The sequence below is a fragment of the Mixophyes fleayi genome, chromosome 4, assembly GCF_038048845.1.
Source record: "Mixophyes fleayi isolate aMixFle1 chromosome 4, aMixFle1.hap1, whole genome shotgun sequence".
Taxonomy (NCBI): Eukaryota; Metazoa; Chordata; class Amphibia; order Anura; family Limnodynastidae; genus Mixophyes; species Mixophyes fleayi.
Genome location: NC_134405.1, coordinates 105,288,037 through 105,315,765, shown reverse-complemented (window position 1 = coordinate 105,315,765; position 27,729 = coordinate 105,288,037). Strand labels below are relative to the sequence as shown.

The 27,729-nt window shown below is 37.1% G+C and overlaps 1 protein-coding gene across 2 annotated transcripts in view; it reads right to left on the bottom strand.

Moving 5' to 3' along the window:
* The window catches only part of ATP8B4 (ATPase phospholipid transporting 8B4 (putative)), a 189,543-nt gene that overhangs the window by 129,720 nt on the left and 32,094 nt on the right, over positions 1 to 27,729 (bottom strand). For both annotated transcript variants that reach the window (XM_075207957.1, XM_075207958.1), the window contains exons 3-7: positions 26,844 to 26,911; positions 21,151 to 21,209; positions 11,958 to 12,071; positions 10,638 to 10,736; positions 2,187 to 2,248 (exon numbers count right to left, since the gene is read on the bottom strand). In XM_075207957.1, the coding sequence (XP_075064058.1) occupies positions 2,187 to 2,248; positions 10,638 to 10,736; positions 11,958 to 12,071; positions 21,151 to 21,209; positions 26,844 to 26,871 (362 nt within the window). In that variant the 5' untranslated portion in view covers positions 26,872 to 26,911. The remainder of the gene's footprint in view (positions 1 to 2,186; positions 2,249 to 10,637; positions 10,737 to 11,957; positions 12,072 to 21,150; positions 21,210 to 26,843; positions 26,912 to 27,729) is intronic.

The following is a 27,729-nucleotide window of genomic DNA, read 5'->3' as shown; positions in this document are numbered from 1 at the left end:
ATGTGCTTTGTGTGAGCAATTGGTTAACTGAATGACTGTTTTTCCAAAAGAGGACATCTTGGTAAATTCACACGCGAATGGGCATATTTATCATTAAAAGTCTTAGTGCGGCGATAAGGATGATTTCTTACCACATCATTTATCAAAAAACTATTGCCAAGGCACTTAGACGACACTCAGCTGCCCTAGCTACACTACCCTGGAGCGGTTAGACCTAACCTACTACTTCGCCAGTCAGTAAGCGGTAAGAGTTAACTTACTGCTTCGCCAGCCAACATCTGCAGATGTGTATATGCATGAACCAGCTTGCCAGATTCGGGCTTCAGTTCCACTAGTGGAAAAAAACATTTAAATAAAGTCTAAAAGAAGAATTTATTTAAAAAATGAAATATATTTTAAACAGTATTTCATATAAAATAAATTATGCAATTAGGCATTTTGTAATGCTTTTGGTCTGTTATGGCCATTCTGACAACAGGTATTGCTGTGGTACTTGATAAATTGGCTTCCAATGCAAAGGTGAAAGTCAGCAAAAAACTCTAGGGACATAAATGAAAGGGCGTGTTGCATGAGTTTTTTAGGCAGTTACCATTTAAAGGTTGGCCAATGACCTCAAAGATACCACAACCACGGTAAAAAGGGGTAACTGACCATCCTGATTTTCCACTCTGAGCAGATTTCGATCACTGGGTTGATAATTTAAAAACATACATTGGAGTTTTAATGTTCTTAAAATTACAGAAAGCCATAAATAATTATGAAAACCTAGTCTAAGCATGGAGCAATGTTTTGAAAAAATCAAATTGCTAATTTAAGAATTTGGAAGAATTTTTTTGTAATTCTTGAAAAAAAAAATGGAATTGACTTTAGTGTTGCCTATGATTACTTGAACTTGAATAAATTGGAGCAAGTAGGAGCTGAACTGCAAAGGCCTGATAAGTACATAATTCCAGTATTGTCATTACTGCGAATATACTGCTCAATCCCAGTAATTATTCCTGTTAATTGCCTCTTATTACAATGAATACATTTATTTAGAGGAACACAACAAAATAAGCTCAATATAAAAATAGAGTACATTCATAAACAATTACATGTATTAGAAGAGGTGAATAATTATAGGAGAGACAGTACGTTCTTCTGGCAAAGGTTAATTTTAGAAGTGATTCAATGTTGTCCATGACAGGAACTAACTCATGGGACATAATAAGAAAATAAAATATCAGATAGTTTACTTTTCATTATAACACGATCTGAATGTTATCACAGAAATTGGCAGAAACAAACCGTTTAATTTGTTCCTTTAGTAAGGTTTAGTAATTGTTTGGTGGAATCAATAAGCAGGACACTCGTAAAACTGTTTAACTGTAAGGTTTAAACTGCTTAACAAATGAGGTCTGATACTGCAACTAGCCCCCATCCCCCATACATTGCTTATTTCATGGATCATTTGTGGTTCGGATGCTTGCAAAATAATAGTTAGCTTTTGTAGTTAGCAAACACATCAAACATAAATAAAAAGGTCATGTATGCCAACATATTTAAATTTTGAGCCAGAATACTTTTGCGGCCATTTGGAGCCTATATCCCCAAACACACACTGGTGTTGTTGAACCAACCTCTTGTACAGACAGTTTAAAGGAAAATGCTAGTATTCATTACAATTTTATGCACTGCAATCCCCCTTTCCAACTAGAAGAATGATGAGAGAATAGCTAAGGTCAGCAGGACTGAGGTTGTGTGTCAAATCCCAGCTTACAGTGGCTTGTCCAATCATCTACAACCCAACACATAGTAGCCGGACATCTGCCACAGAGTCAGCCCTGCTCACTATAAAGAGGAACCAAAAGTGAGTTTCAGGCGTCACTAGAAGACACCTCATTGTTAATTTTGTAATTGTATACTGATGTTAGCCAGAAGACACATGAAAGGGGCAGCGGATACTTGAATGTGTTATTCCATTTTTGAAAGTTACACTTCTATTTTATTTCATTAGAACAAGAGGAGCTAAAATTATGGAACATAAAATATATTTCACTGACTTTTTAGGGGGGGAGGGGTGGTAAATTCTTTAAATAATGTATAATTCTTACATTGTTAAGGGATAGTAATATTTTGTACAATCGACCTTTAAGAGTGACCTCCAACAACATGACAAAGCATAAAAGTAATAAGGGTTTACATACCGGCCACCAAGTAGCACCTGAGACTGACGGTTGTTCACTTGATTATCAGTCTTATGACGAAACTGTAAAAGGTAGAAAAGAAAAAATACTTCATATAAAATAAATAAAACTTAAACTGACATTTTAAAACTACAAAAAAATTAGGTTTCATTTTTTACTGCAGAAGATTTCCGAATCAAATATATCAATCCCCATACACAACAGTTTTCATGTTTGTTAAATGAACATTCTAAATGAAAATAGGTAAATACACATTTCTATATTATGCAGTGGTGCCTCCCACAGTATTTCCACAAAAGTTCATAATTTTTCAACAAATACACAATTAGTGTAGTCTTTATACTGTTGTAAGATTCTCTTTGATAAATATATATACATAAGAGAGTACATGCCATTTGAAGAGACACACATTGTGGTAACTCTTAGTGAGAAAAAGCTGCAGGTGCAGGACAGATTAAAGTCTGTATAAAAAACTTATTTATCATTTTATACGTATAGTCAAATTATTCTAAAATAAGAATTTTAATTTATTGTTATGCCAATATTACAGGATATATAAAAATATATCCTGTAAAACTGGCATATTGACCGAACAGAAATTGGTGATTCTTATGTGACAATTTCTGCACAATGACACATCTCTTTGGTGGAAATGACTTGGTAACAAATTCTTGAAAAGTACTGACCCCCGCCACCTCAGTATGTATAAAAAGCACTGTGCAGGTTTCTGGGTGGCTTCTAAACTCTGCCAGGCCTCCTAAAATTAAAAGCACCTTCATATATGTTCAATCTCCACCCTGTTATCGCATTTAGGTATTTTGTTCTATCAAATTAAATCTTGTTCTTAAAAATTCTGCGTAAAGTAAAGGGCATCATTTTGCTTAATCCACAGTCCCTCAGAATGCCCATGATCTTTCTATTATTCTGTGCAAAATTTGACTTGTTCCATATTTTTCCAAGCTGATCTACATGCAGTTCCAAAGAATAAAAAAAAAGAGAGCACTCTGTGCAAATAGATTTTAGTGACATCAAAGCAGCAATTGTATGAAACGGACACTGCTGTGTGTTACAATGTGATTTTACCATGTGCATTTTAAGTTACGGTATCGTTCTCTCCTGGAGTGATAGCTCCTCTTTTGGGCCCAAATCCCACACCCTCTTCCTCTCATATTATCCCTTTTTCAGCCTCAAGAATAGGTTTGTATGACTAAACTCCATTTGCTTACAGAAGTGGACCTCATTTTCGATGCACTCTATGCACAGTGCAAAACATATTTGTTATGCACCTGTGCACGTATAAAATCCACCCTGTGCAGTCAAGGTGCACACTTTGGTGCGCCACATCTAAAGACACTCACTGTACAAAAGAGTAAACTACTTCCACACTAGAACGATCCTTTTCATTAAATAAATCTTTTCTGCAAGTGTCTAAAAAATATGCTCGTTTTAGGCTCGTTATTGACATAAATTAATCATGAGAGTGAGGGTATATTGGAACACGTCCACCTGGAAAAGGTTTCCTATGCCAACGTGCAGTATATATATATATATATATATATATATATATATATATATATATATATATATACACATACACACACATACATACATATACACACACACATATTTATCATATATACACACACTTAATATTTTCATGCTGCAACCGACTTGGCAGGATAAGCCTTTAATTTCTTAGTGTATCATCAGTGCAAGATATGTTTGCACATCAGACATAATATATATATAGACTAGGATTGAGATTAAATATACAGATATTTGAAAACCAAAAAGGGATTTTCTATTGAATTATAACTTGCATACAATCCACATTGCATAACTTATTTTAAGAGTTCTCTCCCCTCTTACTCAGAAATTCTTGCGACACATCCAGCATGGTACAGCGACACAAATTAGCCCTGAAACACTGGTTGGAAATCAGTATTAAATAGGTTCAGTTTCCAACTCCCATCACGTCAAGACTCATAGTTAAAACCAATGCATATAGTGCCACCCAGTGGCAGCCTGCAGATACACTTGCCACAATAGAGCCTGGGAAAAGTTTCACTTCTTAGTATTCTAGGCAGAACTACACTATCAATATTTCATATATTATAGACACAGTTCTGTAAATTACAAAACAAAAACCGTATCTTGCGCGTGCGTGCGTGTGTGTTGGCTCACAGCACTGAGCATCCTATACTCCGCTGCTTGGCTTCCGTAACTCATTGAGAAAAGGAAACAGAACTCCAATCAGCGACTAAGAGAACAGACTGATAAGTTCCCAGACCCAGTGAAAGACGACTAGAATGGAGATAAGTATACTTTGCCATCTGGGCCCTGTACTGGACACTGGGCAGCCAGATCCTGGGCCCTGTACTGTACAATCATCTTATAGATTGGACATATCTTACAGATACGACATACATGAAGACAACAAACATGGTAAACACATAATTACAATTAAGCATAACAACACGATCATGGACCATCATGAGTAATTATAACTCACACGGATACCGATATGAGTGTGAGTGAACATTCAGCTTAGAATATAACCTATGGGTTGTACGAGGTGGACAGACATGACACACAGGATCCTGTCCATGAGAGTTCTCATTCTAGACACATGAAAGCTTATTTACAACCCGCAAAGAAAACATGCCGTACAACTTAATATGTGCAAAATTACCCATTTGTCTGTCAATCGCATTTCAAGGTTTATAACATCTTTAAAAATACCCCAGAATATCAATCTGCGCCTGCATTTGCGGATACTCAGTATAATGTGCAAGGTCAAAATAAAGAACTACTTTTACTTTAGAATACCCCATAATTAATTTCAACTGTTTTTTTTCTTTTCCAAAAGTAGTGCTTTATCTTAAATTAATCATGAACATTATGGGATACCAGGACTTTCATTATTACAGTTTTGTGTTTTAAGGTTTTAATTACAATGCTCAAATTTCACCTAGCAAATGTGCTTTGGTGCAAAAGTTCAACTGTAAAGAGCAAAAAGTTTCCTGTTAATAGTAAAGAAACAAAGCCGAGTGTCCCCCATCTCTCACCACCCAACAGCATCGACACAAATGCCCAAAAAATGGCCTACTGAAGCGTACAATGGTCCAAATTGGAGAAATGAATCTTGGGACATGTTCCTGCAAAAAAGGAACACACACATTCTTTACCAGCTGGCTGGAAGACAAGCAATACAGCCTACTCTGCAGACACTCCTAGTTGAAGCAAGCGCGGCCTTCTGCATCCAACTGAGGACTAAAATGCGGCCCAGAATCCTAATTGTAGCTCTCAGTGAGAAAGAATACTCTGTCATACTTCTAAATAGATTTAGAATCTTGAAAGAGAAGAAGCTCATGCAACCAATACATTTCATATACAAATCACTATAATCACCATACTGAAGACAGCTAGTTAAAGAATCAGACTCTCCAGTTGTTACAAAGGAAAATCATCATTATATTGAGAAAAGTCAATTAGCCTACACGTGTGCACATTTCAAGGAAAACAAGGATATTCTGGTCACTTATTATACTTGAAATACGTATTTTCACCTACTCTCTCAAACTGCTGCCCTGCTTGAGCCTTACACTACAAAGTGGTAGATCACCCTATTGAAAAAGCAGTGCTGAAATTGTAGGACAGCCTGTTCTCTAGATGCATTTGTATATTCTGAACCCTGGCACAACTACATAAGTCACACAGAGCCCCACAGTAAGATGATTACCATCTGCTCTGCAGTAGATAAAAGAGCTGTTTTAAGGCTGTCCATATAACCAAGTAGGTACACATTTCCACTATAACAGAGGCTGCTTAAAACATTTTGTTCAGTAACTTGACATGGCTTACAATATATGCAGTTCTTCAGCAACAGCGACTTTCTTCTTATAAAAGTGATCATGAGACTTAAGCACTATGGGAAAAGACAAAAAGAGGACACGTAGAAGAGAAGCAGGGAAAATAAGGGAACACCTCAAAACAATATCTGTGTTAGGGTTCTACCTGAAGATACCCCTACAGAAGGCTTGGCAGATGCCTTAACCAGAATCTTTAATGAAATCCTTGAGCAGAACTCAACAGATCATATAACATCTGAGAGAGTCCATACGGCCCTTAAGCTAAAAGGCCTGCTAACAGAAATGGTGTGTGATGTTATCTGCAGGCTACATTATTTCACCCAAAGGGAAGAAATACTCAAAAGCGTTTAGAAGGAACAGATTTCAACAACCACAAGTCTCAAGATTTGTCATGGCAAAAGCTGCAGTTCTAGCTACAGGTGGCACACAATGGGAAAGTAGTCACACTGTGCTCTCCTACAGAATTGGAGCCTTTTTGCAAGCCACTGAATATTCAGAAAATAGCACTTCCAGAATGGCAAGAGTCACTCCTTCAACTGGACCTTCCAGCTAGCCTTGTAAGAAAAGAGAAAAGGAAGACCATTCAACAAGCTAAAAGTGATAACAAAGCACCACAGAACCCATAGACTCCAGAAAGGACATGAAAATAGCCAGGTTTACACCTGGTGTTGTCTGTTCTATTCTACTTTCCTAAATAGGTTTAAGAGCTTAACCTTAATTCATGCACTCATCATCTCCCTCATCGACTATTGCAATTCCATCGTTACTGGTCTTCCCAAAACCAGACTTGAACCCCTACAATCTATTTTGCATGCAGTGGCTAGATTGATTTTCTTTGCAAACTGTTCTTCCTCTGCTGAGTCACTCTTGCAGTCTCTACATTGGTTGCCTGTTTTTCAACGAATTCAATATAAAATTCTTCTACTAACATACAAGGCAGTCAGAAAAATTGTACAGATATACATCTCCTCACTTGTCTCAAAATATCTCCCAACTCGACACCTCCATTCTGCACAAGATCGGTGTCTCTCTTTCACGCTCATCACATCCTCCCATTCTTGGTTACAGGACTTTTTTCGGACTGCATCTACTTTGCACCTACCTCCCTCGCACAATAAGACTTTCCTCTAGTCTTCAAACCTTCAAGCGTTCGCTGTAAACCCACCTCTTCAGATAATCTTATATTTCTCAACCAGCATCTTAATATCCCTGGGTTACCCTACTATCACCCTCTACACAGCTAACACAAGACAACAACCCTCTGACTAATATTGATGTGTGACTGATCACACAGCCCACTCAATACTTCTTACCTTTGCATTCTAGCTGCACAAAGTTGTGCAATATGATATAGCACATGTCCTTGTGTTTCAAACTGCCATTGTCCCATAGATTGCAAGCTTGCGAGCAGGGCCCTCTTACCTCTGTCTGCATTACCCCGTATTGTTTTATTAATGTTTGTCCCCGATTGTAAAGAGCTACGGAATCTGCTGGCGCTATATAAATAAATGATGATGATCTGCTTTTAAGGATGAACAGTGTTAAAGTGTTACAAAGACAATGTGGACTTGGGTGATATTGATTATTGCAATTTGTATGTTTATTATCCCACAGTAGAGAGAGTCTTTATTGCCCCCACTGGTGAACATTACTATAGCCCTCACCCTGTTTAATGTCCAAAGTTCTCTATTCATGATCATGATTGTTTTTCTGGCCTATGTGCTCTTTCTACTCTTTATTTCCCCTAGTACTAAGTCATTGTCAATAGTTTCAATACAGTTCTTCAGCTAAATCAGAACTAGGTCATAAATAACCTCTGTCAACGGACTTTTGGAAATTGAGGGCTACGTTTCAAATCCTTGCAATACCTGTGCTTTCCTTTATAGTTTATGATTAGTTTCTGGTCGTTGAGGTCACTACTCCCCCAGTGACAAACCACACCGCAACCAAAATTTCCTGGACAGTGGTTTACCAGTTGCTCTCATGCCTACCAGAAGTGATTTACTATATCAAGTTATTCATGCAGGTTTTAACAAGGCCTAAAATTGTATATTTATTGTTTTACTTGTCCCCAATCCAACCTTAGTACCAAGTTCCTCTCTCCCTACCCCAGCCCTTCTCCTGTGAGATGTGAGCTCTCTCCCTGAGGTGACACCAGAAAGAATGTAGGCTCCAATGGGGTGTATCAGGTGACTCATCTATCAGTATGGCTGATAAACCCCAAATGGTTTTGAAAACTGTTTAGTGCTTAAAATTCCCCTAAGAGAAGAGTCTATGGTTCGCAGGCTCTATGTCCTAATTAGGAAAAAGGGGAAAAGGAAAGACACGGATTTAATCTTGGTGCACTCATTAAAGTCCCAAAATTATGTAGCAAGTTAATTATTGAGATCAAAGTATGAATATTAAAACTCGACTTTTATTAGGATTTGCACAAAAGTATTTTATATACTATTTTATTATTATTAAAGGGTCTATGTCCTGACAGAATAGATGTAACTCAACTTCAGCTAACCCATCTGAGCCTGGTCCTCAACATCTTTACTACATAACCACTATTACCCAAACATCTTTCATTGAAATGTGAAAAAAAGTGCTCTCTTATCAATCAATAGGACAAAATTAATAGAGAAACTATGAGGAGACTATGAGCACTTCGAGATTACCAGCACTACAACCCATGTCCAACCTTCATCTGTCCCTCTTACCACTCTCACTTTCCCAGTCTGTGTATCCCCTACCTACACTGTTATTATATCCAATTCCTTACGCTTAGGATGGGTATCAACTCATACATAGGCAACATGATACCATTTATACTGATCATCATTACGCTCTAAAAATGTAGTCGCACAGATCAAAACACCTATAGTGTAATGGTCATTTCGTTCTCACTGGCCCAACTCGCACATCACAGGCTGTCCCCACCCCACTGTGCGCTCTACTGTTTACTTTTAATTATGCTTTTGTACAACATCAGAGTGCTGGTTATGAGAGAAGCATTGGCTGGAGAGTTACCACATATACCACGACCAAGTTATTTAGTCCTGGAAGGACGGGTCGTGAGGGACAAAGCTTTTGAGTTTAACATTTTCCACGATTACTTTCTGTCCCTGCTTCTCTGTAACTGATGTAGCCAGTCTCTCCCTCCCTCCTCTTCCGGATAGCAATAAGCAAACAACTTCTGTTTTTTCCCAACATGAGTTATACACTGGATAGAAAGTTTCTCTGACTATTTCTTTTCTCGAGTTTGTTCTCCTTATATGTACACATATCAGAGTAAAAAAGGGACGGAGGGTGAAGAAGTCTACAGTCAGTGGTATAACGATTGCCGTGAGTGAATTGTGTGCAGAGATTATTCTACAAATAAAAGAGGGAGAGATGGTCCGTCAACATATGAGATATATCAGCAATAACTGAAGGCAAAAATTATTTTTGTAATGAATTTTGTGACATCAAAAATAACAATTTCGTACAGTGGCCTTCAGATGCTTTTCATTTGCTAGTTTATAAATGTCATCCGGCATATTTTAAAAAAAACACTTATATCTCAAGTTCTCTCTGTGCTTTCATCCATATATTTATATCATCGGTATAGTTATTTATTTCCATTGCCTCGAGATACCACAATACTCTTCTGTGCTCTCTGCACTGGATACAGTTGCAACCAGAGAGTAGCTGTGTGCACAAATACAAGTTTGAAAAGGCCAGAAAGAAAAAAATGCATTTACCAAGAGTTACAGGCATGTCATGATGAAAACTCCCTTTATGTATTTTATATATTTTATATTTATAACATTTGATGGCAGGATAACACTTAGGAATTCATAATCTACTTTCATGTGTTGGATTCAGTCACAGGTGCTTCCAGTAGGGGGCATTACAGGATTACACTAAATCCAGGCAGATATACTCCTGCCTGAATTAAATGAGCAGAATAAAGCAGATTTCTGCAGAACTTTGCATGCAATTTTTTTACACATTTAGTAAAGAAATGTATTGTGAAACAGAGATCCAATACAAATGTAATAAGAAACTGTGTGGCTGATCTTCTTATGCATATTCAGTAAACTGATTTATACAAAACAAAAATCATAAATCAGCTTATTTATTGCTTTTATGGGGGGAATTCAATTGGCCGCGTTCCTGCCGAAAGTAACACGGCCTGCGCACTATTACCGATATTACGATAATTTCAACTCCGGCTTTTTGCTCACAGCTCCCTGAGCTGCAAGCAGAAACCAGGGTTAAAATTACCGTACCGTACCGTAGAAGCGTTACTCTTGGGGGAACTGAATGTCCCCCAAAGTGTTTTGTATACCACATTTAATAGCAGGATAACACTTAGGACGTCATAATCCTGTGTCAATTGTTGTATTCAGTCACAGGTGCTAAGAAAATTGCATGTTTTGATGAGTGTTAGTATCAGTACATATATATTAAAATCGTGACATTTGGTTTCTCTTTTAGGGAAATGGTGATTTGTTTAGTTCATGTGAACAACTGTAATAACAAAAAAAACATTATGCAAACTAAAAGGAAAAAAAAAAAAAAAAAGAAAAGAGCCAAATACATCACTTACATAGTCATCTGTGGCATCTTTTACAGCAGTGATGGTCAATACAAGAACTAAAGGCACGATGGTAGTAAACCATGACAAGGAAGAGATTTCAGGGATTAGCTGCAATGAGGAACACAATTTTGTTCAATTAACAAAACCAGCCTTAACAGAAAATCAACTTGTTGTGAATGGCATATAAGGTTCTTCAACACACCAACAAGTATCATACAATCAATTCTACACACTTAAAAGGTACCATTAGATACTGTGACTTTAAATGCCACATAACAGTTTCAGACTTAGCCGCAAATCGCTGCACATATGAGCCCAAAAAGAACAATGCTCCTTACCAACATTTGACCGATAGATCACATATTGATCAGAATGGACTAAATCTGGTCAGACATATAAAATAGTGTAGGAGTTCATTGCCTTATCGCACTGACAAATTCATGTGTGTGACAAAATCTGACAGATACCCACCCACTTGATAATCAGGCAGAACAGATGGACCAGCCATTTACACCTATATATATATATATATATTACACCACCATCTCTTGTTCAAAGGACACAGTCCATGTTTTTAGACATTTTTGCTTCCTAAAATGGTAATAGTAGACCCAAAAGGTCTATGTAATACATAAAGCCCAGGCTACCTTTTATCGTTGGTTAGACACATTCTAATAAAGTGTACCTGTTATGCCAGTGTATGCACTATGTTGGGCTGGACATATTCAGTTCTCTATATATGCCCAGCCTCATCTGCCCTATTCCAATAGTTTTAGAGTCCCTAGAATTGCTCCACAAGAAAGCCTACAAAAATTGTCTACAATAACTCACAAAACACCAAGGGGCATATTCAATTAGGTTTCCGATCCGCAGTAACGCACGTTACCGCGGACAGTGCGCAGTATTGATGGTAATACGGTACCACAATAACGCAGATTTACCTACGCAACCCTATGGGGTGCGCACGGAAAATCCACGTTATTGCGGTACCGTGGATTGACTTCGTGGCCTGCTCCGGCACGTTACCGAGGACCGGAAACCTAATTGAATATGCCCCTGAAAATGCAAACTTTCACATTACTTTACAAGAAGAGCTACTAATGGTATTCAAAAAGCATAATTTATGGATCTTATCAGAAGTAAAGCTATTTAAAATAAGGAGTACATTTTCTAAGCACTTCCTGTGACGCACAGTAAAAGAAGATGTTGGGACTGTAAGCTCCAATGGCACAGGAACTGATGTGAATGACAAATATTTTGTCTACAGCGCTTCAGAATTTGTGGCACTATATAACTAAATGATAATGATGTAATATATGTTGTACATACCTGTAATATTAGGAGGAAAAGAAAATATGCATTGGCTACTCGCTGGAATTGTTCAAATAAATTGATAGGTAGGAACGTGAGGATATTGTACTTCGATGTCTTGATACCATTATTCTGAAAGCATAACAACATGCTTGATTAGTCCATTACAGAACATTATGCAAAGAAATTAAATTGGCTCTAAAAAATCTGATCTATTGCTCTTCCTGGTTTACTCAACACTCCCCCTACCCCCCCCCCCCCCCCCCTTTCCCTCTTACCCGAATTATACCAAGCAGATTTCTGCAGCACTTTCATGCAGAACTTTCAATATATTGTGAAACAGAGATCCAATATAAAAGTAAAAAGAAACTGTGTGGCTAATACATATACATTTGTGCATAAGAAATGGAAACTGTGACGTGTAAAAAATAAATAAATCATAAAATCAGCATTTTTTGCTTGTAACTGATGCATCAAAACTATGAATATTGTCAGAATTTACATATACATATAGAACACAAAACAAATTATGCTGTGCGATAACTATTGTATGAATTTTACAAACCAGTGAGTACAGAATTTGTTTACTTCTTTCTTACTGGTGGTAGATTGACCAATTTTAATATTTTCATGCTGCAACTGACTTGGCAGGATTAGCCTTTTAATTTCTTAGTGAATCATCAGTGCAAGATATGGGTCACTGACTTCTATATTGTAGGACAAATATTTAATTAAGAGTTAATAATCTTAAAAGAGCAACAGCTGTTTGCACATTAGACATAAGAACCACACACCTTATGTGTGTGTATGATAGAGATATATATATATATATATATATATATATATATATATATATATAGCTTATTTCATACAAATTAGCTCCTCTGAATATTTCAAAACCAAATACACATATAAATATATATTATAAGGATCCTACTAACTCTGGATGAACATACATTTTAGGTTTAGCTAATTATGAGGCATTGGGTACACATCAGCAGCAACGTATTGTTGTTATATTATCATAAGGGAGCTGTCTGTTTATGATAGTGTCACGCAGCTACCATGAGACCAAGCACATGTCAATGCACATTACAGAGCTATGGAAAATTAGATGCTTCTGAGAAGATTTGACGAGTTCTCTGTAAGCCCAGGAGGAATCTGTCAGCTGCAAAACAATCTGTTGATCGTGAGAATAAAACTCCACCTCCCATGCACATCACAAGGGCCAGAGATTGGGAATGCTTAACAAGCTCACAAAATCGTCAAGGTATTTCATGGCAGCTTTCAAGTTCTTTATATCACTGTCAAAATCAACCATTTCAGCCAGTTTCTTTGTATCACTAAAAATTTGCTTTTTAAGCTTCTACTCTAATTTTCTTCAATTTCCAGTTTTTAAGACTAATATATTTATGTATAAGGCAGTGGTTTAAAGTATGCTTGTCATGCACTTTAGAAAAATGTATTAATAGTTCAGCCTGAGAAGACATCCATTTGTCACGTTCTACCATATTATTCTTAAGAAATCAACTATAATGCGTCTCTCCTCCTCTAGTACCACTGGGCACATTCGTCACCACCATCCCCTTCCCGTCGGGCGCCATCTCCTCTTCATAAAGACACTGCGTAAGTGACATCATGTCATTCAATGTTTTAGGCACGGCCTAAGCCCTGGCACCTTGTGCAACCGCCTAGGTTTGCCTAGTGAGAATTCGGCCTGCGTCCAGTTTTGGACAAATCCTTCACAATTTTATACTCCATTCCTCCTTAGAAAATACATGTATAATCCCATCTCCACTTCCGAGGTATTTCTTTACCATCATTACATATAGCCAGGAGTCACCAGCCACCATGCCGCTCTGCAGCTGTCAGTGTCAAATGAATGAATGCAGCAGAAGGGGATAGGACACTTACTCTCAGCTCTATTGAGAACTGGACGTTTTCAGTCATCACCGCAATATATGCTGCGCCTGCTACAGTTAACAGAAGTCTAACAGCTTTCACCACATTGACTCCCAAAGATCACAAGAGATTAGTGTTAAAGGATTTTCAACCAACTCAAAGAGTTAATGTAAATAACGCCTTCAGCACTGAAAAATGGTTAATCCAAGTTAGGACAACCCTCGTCCCTCATTTTTACCTACATCCCACAGGTATTTAAATTTGATGTGAGCTGAAAACGCTGTCCCACTAATCTCATGTGATTATTTAGAGCCACTGTGTTGAAAGCTGTTAGAATTCCTAGTTTAATGATGGACTCAGTTCATGAGTATCGTCTCCATATACTTTTTACTTATGTGTCCACCCACTGTCAAACTCGTAGTCCTTTAAAATCCATTCTGGATCATTTATTAATATGCATAGAAAGCGTCATACACACATTACTGCAATAAATAGGAAGAACATCACCTGAAAAAGGTCACAGGAATTTAGGCCAAACCCTTAACCGTACATTAACTCTTGCTAACCTCATATTTCCACCTCGGATTTTAAATATGGAAGGAGTGGGCCCCCCTTTTTTATCCTGGACTACAACCTAAAAATGCCCACCACGGTTAATTTCAGGCAGGTAGCTTTGTGAAGGTTACTCTGATAAACATTCTTTTTTTACATGTTATCTGTTTCTCTAACAGCCCAATATGAAAACTAACAGGTAAAATCACGCAAACTTGTCATGTAATGTTACATTACTGCAAATCAGCAACTTTTTTTTGTGTGAACTGCGACAAAACTTTCTATGATACTGAAAACAATTACAACAAATAGTTTTTATAAAAAAAAAAAATTACAGTTTTTACTGTAATTCAGAGGGGGGGGATGTACAATGCACACAATATCACAATCAAAATTTAAATTAATTCAATAACATTTTGATATTGTATTTCCCTTGGAGGTGTCCACCTCTCTGCAAGGTTTTAGAAAAATACAAAACTGAATGAAGGACTGGATTACAAAACTTGACTTGCAACTGTAAATATTTCTTTCAGATATTGTATTATAGCTATTTAATTTTTATTAAACAATCACTAAAAAATGTTATATATCGAGTGATTATTCATACTGCTGTGTGAACACGGATTGACTGGATTAAGAGACCTCTAAACGGTTTACAGCTTCTTTAAGAATACCAAGCATTCCATCACCAGTACTGAATTTATTATTACCCTGCATAAGTAAAACCACCTAAAATGATATTTTTTCTTGCCATGTTGCCATATCTGATAAAAAGGTATTCTTATATGAAATCAGAAGAGTACAAGCCATACCACAAGAAATGTGTGTTGTTTTTCTCCGTAAAATAAGATTGCCAGTGATTTAAATCAGATTTTATATACGGGGCACTAACCGGAATTGGGCAAAAAGGGCCTCTAATTCTGCATGGGAGAAGGTGAAGGAGTGGTATTTTTGAAAATTTCATTAGCCCATATTCCTAAACCACAATAAACAAGAGAAAGGTGAAAAATAATCTTATAAAGTCATACATGACTCTCTGTTTGTTGGTGGAAATTCTAATGGTACTTCATGACAGTAACAGATCAGAAAGCAGTTATGGAGAGTGAGGAAAATGTGACCTGTCCTAAGGGAATGAGAGAGATACTCCATCCCCTCTATCCTTTTAATATGTTTTATATTATACAGAATTTATGTATGAGTTATGTGTTGTTATAAATGTTGAGTATGTGTAAAAAAAACAAAACACAACAAGACCCTTCTCAAATTAAGAACACATGCTCCCAGGTATACAAACGCAGTCCATATAATCATTACTGATTGGTCCATCTAGAAGGCCCAATTTTAGGGACTATTTTGTTCCTTTTTATCAATAGTCTTGCATTTTTTCAATTCTTTAATTTACACATCACAATTCCATCTGCTAGGAGACTATCCCATGGATCTATCACCCTTTTTGAAAAGAGGTGCTTACATATGTATAGTTTCAGTCGATCTTCCTCAATTTTAGACTATGCCTAGAAATCCTCATGTGTTTTAATGCATAGTTGCCTGCCTTCACAGATAGTCAAATAGCGAGAGACCTCCCAGATGAGCAGGGACAAGTTGTGATTAAGTAAATTGCATCAAGCCCCGCCCCCGGTCCTGTAGAGTCATTATACACATTGGCCCCGCACACTTGATGAGACAAATTGCAGTAGAAAATATGTTGAATGCTGTTAAGATTTTTGATATTTGAAAGATTCTTCGGTACTCTGCATGTTAAGCTTTTTAGTCTTAGTACTCTTAGGTATTCTTCATGTTAAGCTTTTTAATTTGAAAGTGAATTACAGAAAGATTTGCATATAGTCTCATTTACATTGTATTTTTAGGTCTATTCTCACAGTTCCTTGGCATAGGCAGTTAATTATTATTGCATTATATGGTTGTGTGTACAAATGTACTCATAAATAGGCATAGAAGATAAAATATACATATAAAAACAAAAAGATGCTAGATTCTTCAGCTGAGTTATTCAGACCTTCAGTGTGTTTAGCCAGAGCGATGTCGTATAGAAACATTAGAGCAGGCCTGTCCAACCTGCGGCCCTCCAGGTGTTGTGAAACTACAAGCCCCAGCATGCATTGCTGGTAGACAACAAGTTGATAGCTGGAAGGGCATGCTGGGACTTGTAGTTTCACAACATCTGGAGGGCCACAGGTTGGACAGGCCTGCATTAGAGGATTACATAATAATTACATAAATGCCAACACATTTTGTCAACAAATACATATAAAATAGACATATATTCTCCTCTTCTTCCATATCACAGTCTGGTTTGAATGCTTGTAGGGCTTATTCAGGCAATTTACAGAATATGTATTTTAAAATTAGATTTGGTTTCATGCCGACTAGTAGCATTAAGGCAGGCATGGCACAACTTTTAATTGCAAATTATACGCTAGAGGCAATAATCCTTTACAGCACAACTCATGGGCTGCATAAGACTGCATTTTTGCATCCACTTAGAAACAGTACAGATACAAGAGTACCCGGCACAGGAAATTAGTATTTATATCCAAGGTCCACCTGTATCTGTCTTGTACTGGACCACACTGATGCTATGGAGACTCCCCTAGTCCTCACCCCCAGTGTCAGTCCTTGCCTGGCCATTTGTCAGAGAGGTCAGTCTGGCAGTGAATCCGAATAAACAAGCTGCACTGATTCTCAGACACTCACTGTACTACTGTGGAGCACAGTCTGGCAAATGAAACATGATCAAAGCCTTAACTTGTGTGACCAAGTTTTGCTGTCTGTGAGTCACCTGACTGCAGTACAGGCAAGATATATGCAGGGGGAGAATAAATGTATTATTACAAGGGAAAAGGGGAAATGTGCTACTATGAGAGAGAGGGGGGGGTTTAAGGAGAGCATTGGGGTAAAATACTTTACTACAGAATTGAAGGGGGGAGAAAATGTGCTAGATGGGAGAAACAGGAAAGAAATGTGTTACTACAGAGGTGAGAGCGCATGTGTTACTAGGTGGGGGTAGAACGTGTTGCAGAGGTGAAGGGGGCCAAATGTATTACAGGAAAGGAGCATACCATCATACCATATGACATGGCCATGCCCCTCTGAAAGCACACACAGTTCTATCCTTGTGGGGACTTTTTAACAATGTTTCCCAATTTTCCTATAGTATATTCAATGTATTTTACATTTTTATTTAAAGTATTATGGTGGTTCCTTTGCATCCATGCTTTGCAGCATATGAATGATATTTTAAATTTACATAAAGCACAATCAAGACATTGGCTCTCACTCTCGAATACGTTTTAAGAGACTAAAATTTCATTAGTAAAGATAAGACATACTTTCTAAAATTAAATATATTGGCTTCATTGAAGATTTATCAAAAGCAAAGGTGTGCAACAACCTTTCATAAAAAAGTATTATATTATCTCTCTAAAGATAGTTATCTTCCCTTTACACTAGCTAAAGCTATACCAAGTCTGAGCTTCTATCACAGTATTGCCTACCATCTGTATAAAAACATTAAAATTGAATGGAATCTGATCAGTCAGTGAATTATTAATGCCTCTCTTGCTTTTATAAGAATACAGTAAAGTACATATCATCCATTTCCATGCCAAGCAATGCTGATAACGTCTACATGACAGACCCAGGTATTTTATTATCACAGTAAGATTTCAATGAAGACACACCAAGAATATTTTCTTTTTCTAGGCTTTCCATATGCTGCACATACACAAAGAAGAGGTTGCCAGGTATCAAATGTCTACCCTGAGGGGATGTTGAGCAGCCTGGGATTTATGCTGCATCCAATTACTGTCACTACTGCGGGAGAGAAACCCACATCCTAACCTCTATGGTGCCAGAATGCATAGTCAGCACAGGAGAGTTTGCAGATTAATACTGCACCAAAAGGTGCATCACAACCGTTACCGTTTACAGAAGGATGCAACGTATTGCAGTGAAACACAGTAGGACAATATTTTAATGTGGCTTCTATTCCAACCAGGTCACTATCCCTTCTCCCTTGGTTTGCATGGGTACTCCAGCTTCTTCCCACAGAACAAACACCTAGTGGTAGGGACTAGTACTCTCGCTAGTTACACCAAGACTAGCAACATAATCATCATCGTTTATATAGCGCCACTAATTCCGCACTAATTCACATCAGTCCCTGCCACATTGGGGCTTACAGTCTAAATTCCCCAACACACATACAGACTAGGGTCAATTTGTTAGCTGCCATTCAACCTACCAGTATGTCTTTTTTGGATTGTGGCAGGAAACTGGAGCACCCAGAGGAAACCCACGCAAACATGGTCGGGAATTGAACTCATGACCCTAGTGCTGTAAGGCAGAAGTGCTAACCACTTAGCCACCGTACTGCCACATAATGGCAGAAAGAATCATGCTGTCCTTTTTATGTGTAATATATTTATTATGCAAAACATCCTTTAACTACAAGAGAAAACTGAAAACAACCAACAATAAGTACCTTCTAAGAAATCAATAGTGCGTCTGCATCCCACCACCTTTATGCATATTTGTTTGATGCCTTTGTATATTAATCCGCAGAGATGAGACCTGTGATGTGCATTGCTCCTCATTACTAGATGGTTATGAAGAACATGCCTAGACTACACTAGGCCATTGTTTGGCTAAAGCATATGAATTAACCTTTACTCTAGCAGTAAGAATGAAATAGGTTGGAAGAGCCTAGCCACAATAATACATTAATATTGACAAAAAAGCTGCATTTTTTTTATCCAAAAACGTTTAGAACCTTAATGTGTTTTAAAAAAAAAGTTCTAGATGTGTTAAAGAAAAGTATATTTTCAAACCTCACATATCATAATAGCAGCATAACATATTATGAGTCTCAGCTATATTCGGCAGTAATTCAGGCTACATATTGCACAACATGGTAGTATATAAAACAGTATGTCAGTGCAAGGACATGTGTTTGTAGCTACATTTGGAAGATCTAATCATTTGGCACACGGGGAACAGTAGGGTCAACATACACTGTCAGTTGTAACAATCATCCGATTGCAATAATCACCAGATGATAAAAAAAAGAACTGGCTGTCTTTTGTCCTATATACAGTATATGTGTCTATTTACAGCCAAATAGGACTAAAATGGTATAAATGACTGTTAAAATTGCAGGGTGTATAGCCACCATCAGAATGACAAAAGATAAGAATCCTGTGCCCTATTTTTGAACAGGGGTGTCTTTCAAATTCTAGTTGGCCAGATGAGTCCTCCTAATACATTTTTGAATAATAATAATAATAATAATAATAATAAAAAAAATAAAGCACACCAAGTAACCAAATTAGAAAATCACATTATGATTCACTGTGCTCTATTCGTTACTATAACATTTTTACTGTAACAGTTTATCAAATGTAATAAAATTATATTCTTTAATAATTAAAGGGCCGCTAACCTGCAAAATTTAAATTTTCAATGAAAGTAACATACCCTCAATATGCCTGAATTGTTGCTATAAGTTAGATGGCCAAATAGATTCAAAATCCAAATTGAATAAAAAAAACTTCCTCCAAAAGCAATCGAAGCCAATTGAAATGTATATACAGTGGTTGTGTGATTAGAATCCAATGATCCCACAACTGTCCTACATTGAACATGAACTGCAATGATCTTTCTGTTCTATCAAATCAAAACTATTGTGGGTGAAAAGCAAAGACACTATAATCAGTTTGCAACTTGTGTGCATCAAAATGAGGTCAATGTGACTGTACAGAAATACCGTACTTTATAGAGTAGTTCATAAGCAAAGAAAAAAAACCTGATGCATATGTGGCCAGCTTTCACATTTATGGAAAGTTAATTGTAGTAATATAGCTTTCAGTTATCTAAAGTTTTCTCTCACGTACACACAATATATGGAGCAGATTGCCCGTTTATCTGTGACTGCGGCTGCTGAGAAATGGCATTCAGTAGGGTTACAAGCACTACTCAAAACAGACAAAGAAAGTTATCTGCAGTGTAACTAGTACTTCATACAAATCAGTTTGCAGAAATTATCTAAACAAAGTAATCATTAAAATATATATTTCTCTAGTAATCCTTTTACATTGAAGTACAATGTACATTTACTGGTGACTTGTAGGCACAGCAGACCCTATTCACTGCAAATTAGTAATCATCTCCCCCCAACTTGCAAAATCGTGCAACCATGTTCTAGAGCTTCTATCAGACTATAACAGACTGGTCTAACTAGTTGCTTGAGTTCAGCATGAGAGGAAATGGAGCTTTATCAGCATATTATAGCTCAGCCTTTTATAGTGCCTAATGATGGATAGCAGGGCAATGTAACAACGTGTTTCCCTCTATTACTTGAAGCAGGAAGCAACTATAAATTGTACTGTGCTGCAGCTCTCGGCGCAGAAGACAGATTCCTCCTGCACTGTAAACGGAAGCTCAGTACAGCTTCATGTACAGGGGGAGACATGGGGAAGGCACCACCTATATTCTACATGACAGGTGGACATGTCAGAAAGAGTGGTGGTTGCCAAAAAAATGTAATCACTTTTAACCCTAAAGGGGGATGGAATGGGAGTTGCAACATCCCTTTAATCTGAAGGATTTAAATTTACAGTTTCAAGCAAATCATGTTTTGCATTGATGACTTAACAGATCTGAACATAAATGTATTTAGTTTCAATCTGCTAACGTCTGTGTATATCAGGCAGATTTAAAGACAATAAATAATACTTACTGCATAATTAAACTTTTCATTGTAATCACGGTCATTGGCCTTAACTCTTCGTTCCTCCTCTGTAAAAAATAAATATATATGATGAGAACTTATGAGAAAACACTGGCAATGAGACCACACATTAGGTGACACTGAGGTTGGAATGTACCAGTCGTTTACCTATCACCAGTTTATGCCAAGATTTTGTACCTTTGCAATTTCATAAGCTGCTTTCACAGTATGGACCCAATGTCCTGTAAGTAATGTGGATTTACAAAGGCTGAAAATGCCTTAAATTGATTTCATTATTGCCAGATGAGATTTTCAGAACATAGAAATTATTTCTTTCACTTCGGACCTCATTTGTAATCAGCAATTTATGTAACGAACATACAACTGAACCAGAATATAACCAACTGTAGTATGATTCACAAATCATTTCTTCTAGTAATCTAGAGCACAATCTTTATTAGATGTTGCAGCTCCAGATACATGCAGCTTCTCTGCTTGCTTCTATTAACAACATATGGATTTCCACAGCTTATATCATCATCATTTATTTATATAGCGCCACTAATTCCGCATTCACATCAGTCCCTGCCCCATTGGAGCTTACAGTCTAAATTCCCTAATATAGACACACACACACACACAGACACAGACAGAGGGAGAGACTAGGGTCAATTTTGATAGCAGCCAATTAACCTACCAGTATGTTTTTGGAGTGTGGGAGGAAACCGGAGCACCCGGAGGAAACCCACGCAAACAGAGGGAGAACATACAAACTTCACACAGATAAGGCCATGATCGGGAATCGAACTCATGACCCCAGTGCTGCCCCCATACATCCCACTGCTGTGTCAGCTGCAGCATCAGTGGTGGTGGGACATCCATGGTTCTCCTACTTAGGGGGTGCAGTGTATATGATTCTTAAGTGTAAGTCAGTGACAGGTATAACAAGTACTGTGACCCTGTTAGAGGAAACACAAAATATTTACATTTTTAATCTAGAAGTATTATAATACTTGATTAATAATAGTATCAGCCCTCTTGTAAGGAGTAGACCCAGTATGTTCCACTAACTGCCATATACTGGTGTTCAATTGTGGCAACTCAGAGCTTGTTCTATTCTGATTGGTTACTGAGATCCAAAGAACAAACTGCATGGTCTTGCAAAAATCCAATTGAGGCAGTAAACTTCAACACAACCAAGACACTTGTCCTAAATACCCCTCTTGTCGAAGGACATTCTCTCTTTTGTACTCACAAACCTCTCCAATATTTTTTTTTTCACAGTTACCAAGACAAAGCATATGAGGATTGTTAGTACAAAGTTGTGGATATGTCCATGTTTAATTACACACTGTAACACAAGTTTTAACATCTAAGCCTACAATCAGAATGCAAACATTCTACAATATCTGTAACAGTTATTACCAGATAATAAATATTACAATTCACATTAAATTGAAGAGTAATTCCTATAATATTGCATGTAGAGTCCTAAGGCACTGAGAGACCAAAAGAGGAAAAGGTATACACATATTAGAGGTAAAGCAGAAGACCTTGCAGAAATACTCTAGTTTCGCACAAAAATGTCAGATGGAAACACTCCCAAAGTTGCTCCCTCAGGGGAGTTGGTAGCACGTTGATGTTGCTTTCCCAGGTTTCCTAGAATTTATGAGTGAGTTTTTACATTCTGAAGGGACACCTCAAACCAGTCCATTCGCATAACAATAAAAAAAATAAAAATGTCTTTAAAAAGTTTGAGTGGTGGGGAGAGAGCTCTGGATCCACATGTGGAGGATACATTTTGTGGTTGATGCTGAAAATGCCATTTGTAGCTTTTTGCTCCCTTAAGAAGCTCTCACATGTTCTGGCAAAATACCCAGGCTCGCCCATTCAGGCGTAAATGACAGAAAGTGTACCAGCTCCACCACCAACATTTATTTATATAGCGCCAGCAAATTCCGTAGCACTTTACAATTGGATCACCACATTATTCTTTTTAAATATTCCATTGTTCAGAGAGAATGTATATATATTTATAGAAATACTCCTCCCTTTATATAGTTCTGTGTTCCAGAACTGGTGGGGTCTGTAGATCGATATCATGAGCTGTTTAGGTTTGTCAAAATGTCTATGAAAGCAATTAAAAGTTTGTTTTTATAACAAATCTTGAAATGTTTGAGAGAAATTACAGTATATCATCACTTTACTTAAAAAAATCTTTTATTTTTTTTCTCTGTATTGGAAAGAAAATTGCCCAAATCTGAAAAATCCATCAGAAAACACCACAAACTTTGTTAAAGGATACCTCCATCCATAACTGAAAATACTGTGAATTTCATTGAAACCTGGTCCCCAAAGGTTACTTAGCTGGGCCCAGTGTTCAGGCACTGCAGTGGTTCCCTTGGCACCTGTCATCACTCCTGAAGGCAGTGTGTTGTCTGTAGACAACACACAGCCTTTATGAAAAGAGCAGCAATGAAGAGATTCCTGCTATGACTACAGAACTCTGCTTGCTCCTGATACATGGGCTGGAGAAATCCCAAAGCCAAGTAAGCTAGTAGGAAAAAAGGAAATATGAAAATGGAAAAAGGCTTTCTGGGAAACTCTGTGTTATCTTATCAAGTAAAAGTGCAAGAAGATAAAATCTCAACACCATGGAGAAAATCTCTAATCATTTCACCCTCATTCTTAAACAATGAGCAGAGATTTCTACCGTAATTGTTGGTTGATGATCAGTCCAATTAGAAAAATGTTCCATAAAATCAATCAAGTTAAGATAAGCAACAAGCTGTATAAAGCCAATCTGGAAGCCAAACATATGCCTATAATAGTGCAAATATTTCCCACCAGTTATAGGGCCATCTCAACAGGTTTACTAAACTTTATTATAATTGTTTGCACTTCAAAACACTTCTCCTTAATAAACCTTGACTTATAAAGTATAGATACTAAGAACTACTATGACTAGACATTACCTATATAATACATAAACCCTTCCTGTTTAATACACCGTAATGTGTTATATTTCATATTGTATTATAACGAAAACTAACACAATGCACTATTAAAGTGCATTATCTGCATAGAAATGCAGGTCTACAGTCCCATAAAACGTTACTATGCAGGTTGGAGCAGGTAATAGAGTGGCATACAGTGCTACATCACTAAATAGGAAATAAATGATGGGGGTGGAAGGGGGCTTAGCAATATATAGTTCCACAATAACTGGAAAGTTACATGTTACCTAACTAGAGTATCATTCAAAAAACTGCAATTGGTATGTGAAGGCCCATTACAGTGAACATCTGTTTACTATATAAAAGTACACTGATGTGGAAGGAGTGTGCCACCAACTCCAGTACAGAGAGACGCAAGGTACCCCTACCAACACAATAACTCAACAAATGTACAGTTTTAAAAGGGAAAGCTTTCGTTAAGGATGGGCAGTTACCTCGGCTGCAGGCAGCTCGACCCCTTTTACAGTAGCTGCTGCCTGGTTGGTCCGGCTGGTCTAGTGGCCAGAGGCATGACCCCACCACTTGACTTGCTCAACATGGGCTAAAGCTATAGTTTGTCAGCACAACCTAGCCTCAGTCTTTTATGCTGCTTAGACAGGTTGCATCAGTATGTAATATATGCTAACAGTATCCTATTTATGTTTTTACTCAGTGGTAATTCTACTCCAATACACTAACTTTAACAAATAAAGAGAAATAGATCTAAATTTATTACTTAGTTTACTATGTGACGTTTCATCCCCCAACCTTAATTAATACCTCTTCGTAATGGGACCACAACTTGGGTATTAAATGTGTACATATGTTAATATTAAAGCTAGCTGTAACTCCTCTGTAACCTGGAAGCATGTATGAGTTATGAATGATAAGTTTCTTACTTTAATCATCCGTCAAATGTTTACAACTGTATTAATGTATACCATTAATACAAAGTAATGAAATGGTTAAAAAACTAAAAAAAAAAGTGCACAAAAAGAGACCACACAAACACACCCATCATAACAAAATTACCTTTTGGTGCCACTTTTCTCTTCATGGCAGATTATTTGGAAGGGTAGCACACTTACGTATGCTGACTGATGGAGTTCAAATGGCTGAATCATACATAACGTACCTTTCGATAGTATGTATGTATGGTATAGTAAATGAGGAATGAAACCATTGTAGACTGCACAGTGTCCCCTTCTTTGCATTCAATAGTCTGTGCATCTTCCCAAGTGATCATGTGATCACAGTATTACCTAACATTAAGGTGTGTTCAAGGCCCGTGCTTTGCTTGACAACACCTGCATTATTTATAACGGTTATACAAGAAAATGATAAGCAATACAACACGCAAGTCTTGGACAACTTTTGCCTTCCATCAACATGTAATCACAAGCATATAAAGAACATGTTTTACATAAATGAAAAAAAAATGCATGCCAACAACAGAAAACTTAAAACAAAAACATTCTCTCTTACCACAGTTTATCTGAAATGATACTAGTCTGCACACTGCAACTAAAGTAAAGCCAAGCCCACTTAGCTGGGTGAATGATCTTCATTACATACTATCAAACGTTCACCTAAACAATACAGGTACACTTCTTTCCATTATTACTATTTTATTATTTATAAAGCGCTGCACATTGAGGGGATTGTAATACAAAAAAATAACATATGATGGCATAAAACAGAAGGTAAAGATGACTCTGCAACAAGCAAGTTCCTTTCTCTGTACATATACACTTTGGATTAAATAACATTTAACAATACGCAGTAACATTTGATTATTATTATTATTATTATTATCATTTATTTGTTAGGCGCCACAAGGTATCCGCAGCGCCGCACACAGTACTAACAGTAAACTGTACAGGGTGAAACCATACAGAACAATGAACAAAAAGTACCAATACTTCAGAAACTCCGGCTAGTCATATGCAGTAAAGACGGAGCGGAAGAACAGGTACGGAGACAGGAGGGGAGGGGGCCCTGCTCATACGAGCTTACATCCTAAACAGATCACAATTAAAATGTGCAGACATTCTATACAGTTTATAAGCTGGCCAGTTTCAAGGTTAATACTTTTGGATGGTTGCTATGCTTCCTTTCTATGTTCCACCTGCATTTCACATAAGTTAAAATGGTTACTATAATAGAGAATACTGGCATTTATAGTAAATAAAGTTGAAACCAGTGACACTTTCCAAATGCTGGACAGAGCAACTTGTTTTATTTTTGGTTCATTAAGCGTTTGAAAAAAAGTGGCAATCTGTATAGCGTGTTTACTATAGGGATCAATTATCCCCATTATAAACAGCCATTCAAGTATCAGATACTACAGGTTAGGGTGAACATACAGTGCCTGTGTGTACAAACTCTAAATGGACATACGAGTGTGTGCACAAACTAAGTGAGTCCCCATAACAAGACATTTATTTACTACTATTACCTGCAGTAACATCAAAAAAGTTTTGTTTAGTATTTCCATTTAAATGGGAATGCTCAAGAATAACATATTGTGCTCTCCTGATTAGACTATCCATTAGCACTTAACAATAGCTAGTAAAACAAAACTATTTGAGATTGCAAACAACTCTACATAACATTGATCAGTCATTTCTAACCTGGTACTCACAGTTGCCTGACCCACAAGAACACACACGCACACACAAACATAAGGCAAATCAAGTTACCTACCAAGTATTTTAGTCTCATTACAAATCATTGTAGACTGAAGTCACCTCTCGAAGAAGCTACGATACAGCCTGTAAATATTGAAAAATGTAGGTTAGCAAAGGAAATGCATTATACTTTATTTACAGAAGTGCAGGGAATAAAAGCTAAAAAAAAGTGAAACTGTAATCAATGAACACTTTCTACTAGTTAATGAAACAAGAGTTTCTTAGTAGACATTAAGGTATGAAACATACAAAGCAAACTGTGTATTGCCCGTTAGCATCTAATTGCCCCCCTTTGCGTTAAAGCAATGATAATGCATTAAAAAAAACCTGTGTGATGAACAGCTCAAAGGACTGTCATTCTGAGAGCCCTTTCAAATGTACATAAAAAAACATTTGTATTTTTAAAATAACCTCATTGTAAATGACATGCATTACTTATACCGGGTTAACATTCCCACGTTATAATTCATGTGCACCTGGCATTGCAATGTAAAATGCAGGTTTCTGAACTTGCACCCTATTAAAAGTAGGATTTCAGCAATTGCTATGCCAGATTTAAAAAAATGCACATTCAGCATTAAATATGCACAGTAACCGTTTGTACATACTTGTAACATTCGTCACGCGTATTTAGACCACTAGAATTTACCCTAAATATTTATTTTTCATATCCATGTGTAAGGGCACAACCTGAGAAACAGTTGGAAGTGCAGTCATAATTAAAAGAAAAAAAAAAAATCTAAAAAGAGTGTAACACATCTAAGGAAGTCTTGAGTTAGGAAGCCAGGGCAAACATCAATAATTGGCTCAATATCACAGCTTGTATAGACAGAGAAAGGATTGCTATCTGGCATAACATATTAATATCTGATCATTATCAGACATCTTCGTAAATGCGGCAG